At 36.5% G+C, this 3,353-nt stretch overlaps 1 protein-coding gene across 1 annotated transcript; it reads left to right on the plus strand.

The window, feature by feature from the left end:
• Positions 1-1,096: 1,096 nt before the first annotated feature.
• On the plus strand, positions 1,097-2,583 carry LOC138372516 (uncharacterized). Its single transcript, XM_069337991.1, has 3 exons — positions 1,097-1,368; positions 1,649-1,833; positions 2,093-2,583. Exons 1-3 carry the CDS (start codon positions 1,209-1,211, stop codon positions 2,315-2,317), a joined length of 570 nt encoding a protein of 189 aa, XP_069194092.1. The 5' UTR covers positions 1,097-1,208; the 3' UTR covers positions 2,318-2,583.
• The last annotated feature ends 770 nt before the right edge of the window (positions 2,584-3,353 follow it).

Below are 3,353 nucleotides of genomic sequence, written 5' to 3' on the forward strand. Positions count from 1 at the left end.
CCATTAGTGTACTATTATGATTTGAGAGAGAGAATGCTCTGTGGACAGAGCATCAATATGGCTTAAGGCATTGAGCTTTGCCTCAAGATGAAGCTTGGGCTGATCTCTGATTTGCTTCTTGGGAGTCTTCATTTACGTGCACCCCATACTCAACCACTTTGTAGTAATTAGCGACCATTTCCTTGAATTAACTGCTTGAACTTTTTCAATATATCAATAAGGTTAATTTGTATAAAGTATATAGTATTTAATTAACCTAAATGTATGATTCCGAGATATATCAAATGTGTTCACAGAGAAATCACAGTATCGTGATATATCACGGGAACTGTGATGAGGGTTTGAACCCCATGCACTGAGTGCTCTCAGATGCATGCTCTAGTTCACTACGCCACGACATGGTCAGATGAATTGCAACTTGGAGTACTACTGCACCCACAAGGATCCCAAGGCTTCCACTGAAGCCAAACCAGGTTTCACACAATTCCCCCATGAACTCGGTCTCTGTCATTCAGTAGTTCTGCCTTTGATGCCCCCATTTCAATGTCTTTCTCCATGTATTGATATATCACAATAATATGAATTCTATGTGTATTGAAAGGGCCATCAGAGGTAAAACTACTGGAGGACACAGACCAAGTACATGGGAAACTGCATGCACAACCGCCCATGGAATGGGTATGGGGGTGCATAATTAACAAAAATTGAATTGTGGGTTCATTAGTACCCTAGGTTGCAATTCTTTTGACCATGTTGTGGCGCATTCAACTACAGCAAGCATCTGGGAATGCCAAGCCCATAGGTTCGAACCACTCATCACGGTTAATGTGATTTGTTCATTAAATTTATTATATTTTCAAATAGGCCAGAGAGACGGAAATAACAGTTTCAAATGAGATCGACAAACTTGATGTTCAAAAGTCATTGATTCAAGAATGGCGATCTGACCTACAAATGATTTGTAAGGAGTTAGAGTTAAACACTGGAACAACCTCGAAGAACATAAAATATTCTATCGAGGCAGTTGCACACTCTATCAGGCATCGCAAAAATCTGATTGCCACTGATGCAGGTAGGCTTACTATTTCTTTGTTAACTCTGAAGCAATTTCTATTTAGCTCTTGTCTATAATTTCTATGTAGGTAAATGATGAGGAAATTTTTTTAACAACTTTAAAACTTTCAACTTTATTTGCAGCATCCAGTAAAATGCGCTCTTCACTCCGGCACAGAAATGAGTGTGATAGGAAAAAGCTTCAAGGCTTCATAAAAATCTACAATAGTGAAAACTCTGAAATTCTCAGTGAAAAGGATGCAATAGAAGGTATCCTGCCATGGCACAATTTATTGCCTCATCATAGCCAAAATGGTATGTAACTACATCTCATTTTATCAGGGGTTACAATTCGGCCTTATCAAGATAACTAACATTTAGCATGCATAATGGATAAGCTTTACTTATTTTTGAAGTAAAATATCATCACTACTGTTTGTAAAATAGGTGCAGTATCATAATCCGTAGGTTTTTATCAGGTTGATACTGCACAATAAACTATGTATAGTATGTATAATGCAAGTACCTAAACTGTAATTACATTAAATTGAGTTGTAGTTTACTTGCAGTAAATATAATTTTCCTCTTTTATTAGTGTCCCTTGCTCAAAAAAAGAAGGCAGTAGAAGATGTGGAGCTTCAGAAGAGATCCAGAGAAGAGCAACAACACACTGTTCAAGAAATGCTGCATTATCTCGCATATTACAAGAATAAGAGAGAGATTTTAACCGAACATACTGAAGAGTTGTTATGTGGAATTTTTCCTTCATATCTAAGCAAGGTAAGCTAACAGCCTAAATGTGTGTTGCAATTCAGTTCTTCATAAACATTTATCCAGCAGAATTTTATACTTGAGTAAAGTCTTGCTATTTACAACTTTGACAGGTAGACAATTCCATGGTTTTCATATACTGTACTGGTGTGTTTTACATATATTTGAACTTTTACCGAAAACTTTATTTATTTATTCTAATTTCTTTAGTATTTTCAGGGAAATTTGTAAATGTCTTAAACCCCATTAAATAGTCTATATATTACAGGATCCTAACAAGTACACTATTGAAGAGAAGCACCTATCAACCAAAAATAAGAGTGGAATCTTGGCTCTTTTGAAGCAAGGGCAAAAGTTGTGTTCTGACAAGCTGAGTGATGCAAAGCGTTTATTTGGATACCAGGAAGAGGATGTTGATGTTTCCGAGCCCTACCTGGAGCTTTGTGACAGTGAAGATGATGATGATGAAGATGAAGATTTACTACTAAACTGATGATACAAAAGTTAAGTATAATAAATTTTACCTGATTTCTCTTGCTAATTTCTCTTACTTAATTTCTCTAATTTCTAATTATCCTAGCCCTAAGATTACTACTGGCCTCCATTGCCTTGCCTGCACTTTGTTTCCCCCTTAACCATATCACTCATTCTTACAGGTGTGAGACAGAGAGGTACAAGATCATCCAAGAGGAACAACACCTGAAGCACCCAACATTTGGGTGTTTTAATTAATAAAAACGCCCTTCATGGCTTCACTCATCCTGGCTGGTTTAATTAAAAAAACCTAACCTAAACCTAATATATATACCTCTAGAGTCAAGGGAGTTAAGTTTTAGGCTGCACAATGAAACTGCTATTGACAATTTTATAACTGCTGCTGATAATGTCTGTCCTGTGACTTTTGTGTAAGCATAACCAAAAGGCTTAACAATCCCTTGCTTACAAAGGGAATACTTAAACCCATTAATAAAAAACATGACCTTGAGAAGAAGTATAGGTTAGGAATTGTCTCCAAAGAATTCTCATGCTCTTCAACAGGTCACTTGAACTCCAAACCTTTCCAGTTATCCTAAAAAAAGCGAGTTACCCCTGTACACAAATGTGGTGATCTCACAGATGTTAACAACTACAGACCTATATCAATCCTGCCTAACTTGTCAACATTTTTTGAAAAGCTACTTGAACTTGAACTCCAAACCTTTCCAGTTATCCTAAAAAAAGCGAGTTACCCCTGTACACAAATGTGGTGATCTCACAGATGTTAACAACTACAGACCTATATCAATCCTGCCTAACTTGTCAACATTTTTTGAAAAACTAATCTACAAGCAGTTTTACTCTTATCTAGCCAAACACCATATACTTAGTACTAGGCTGTACAAGAATATAACAACTCTTGTATATATCTCAAAAAAAAAAAAAAAAAAAAAAGCACAAGACGAAGCTTGAAAAAGTTTAGTGGTATGCCAATAGGCTAGTCCCAGGACTAAGAGGCATGAGTTACGAGGACAGGCTGCGAGAAATGCAAT

The sequence above is a fragment of the Procambarus clarkii genome, chromosome 39 (assembly GCF_040958095.1).
Source record: "Procambarus clarkii isolate CNS0578487 chromosome 39, FALCON_Pclarkii_2.0, whole genome shotgun sequence".
Taxonomy (NCBI): Eukaryota; Metazoa; Arthropoda; class Malacostraca; order Decapoda; family Cambaridae; genus Procambarus; species Procambarus clarkii.

Bases quoted from the DNA above. Each gene is read 5' to 3' on its own strand.
- LOC138372516 (XM_069337991.1), top strand. From the start codon at position 1,209: ATGCGCTCTTCACTCCGGCACAGAAATGAGTGTGATAGGAAAAAGCTT. The intron at 1,369-1,648 runs GTATGTAACTAC...CTCTTTTATTAG, and splicing joins GCCTCATCATAGCCAAAATG to TGTCCCTTGCTCAAAAAAAG. The intron at 1,834-2,092 runs GTAAGCTAACAG...TATATATTACAG, and splicing joins TTCCTTCATATCTAAGCAAG to GATCCTAACAAGTACACTAT.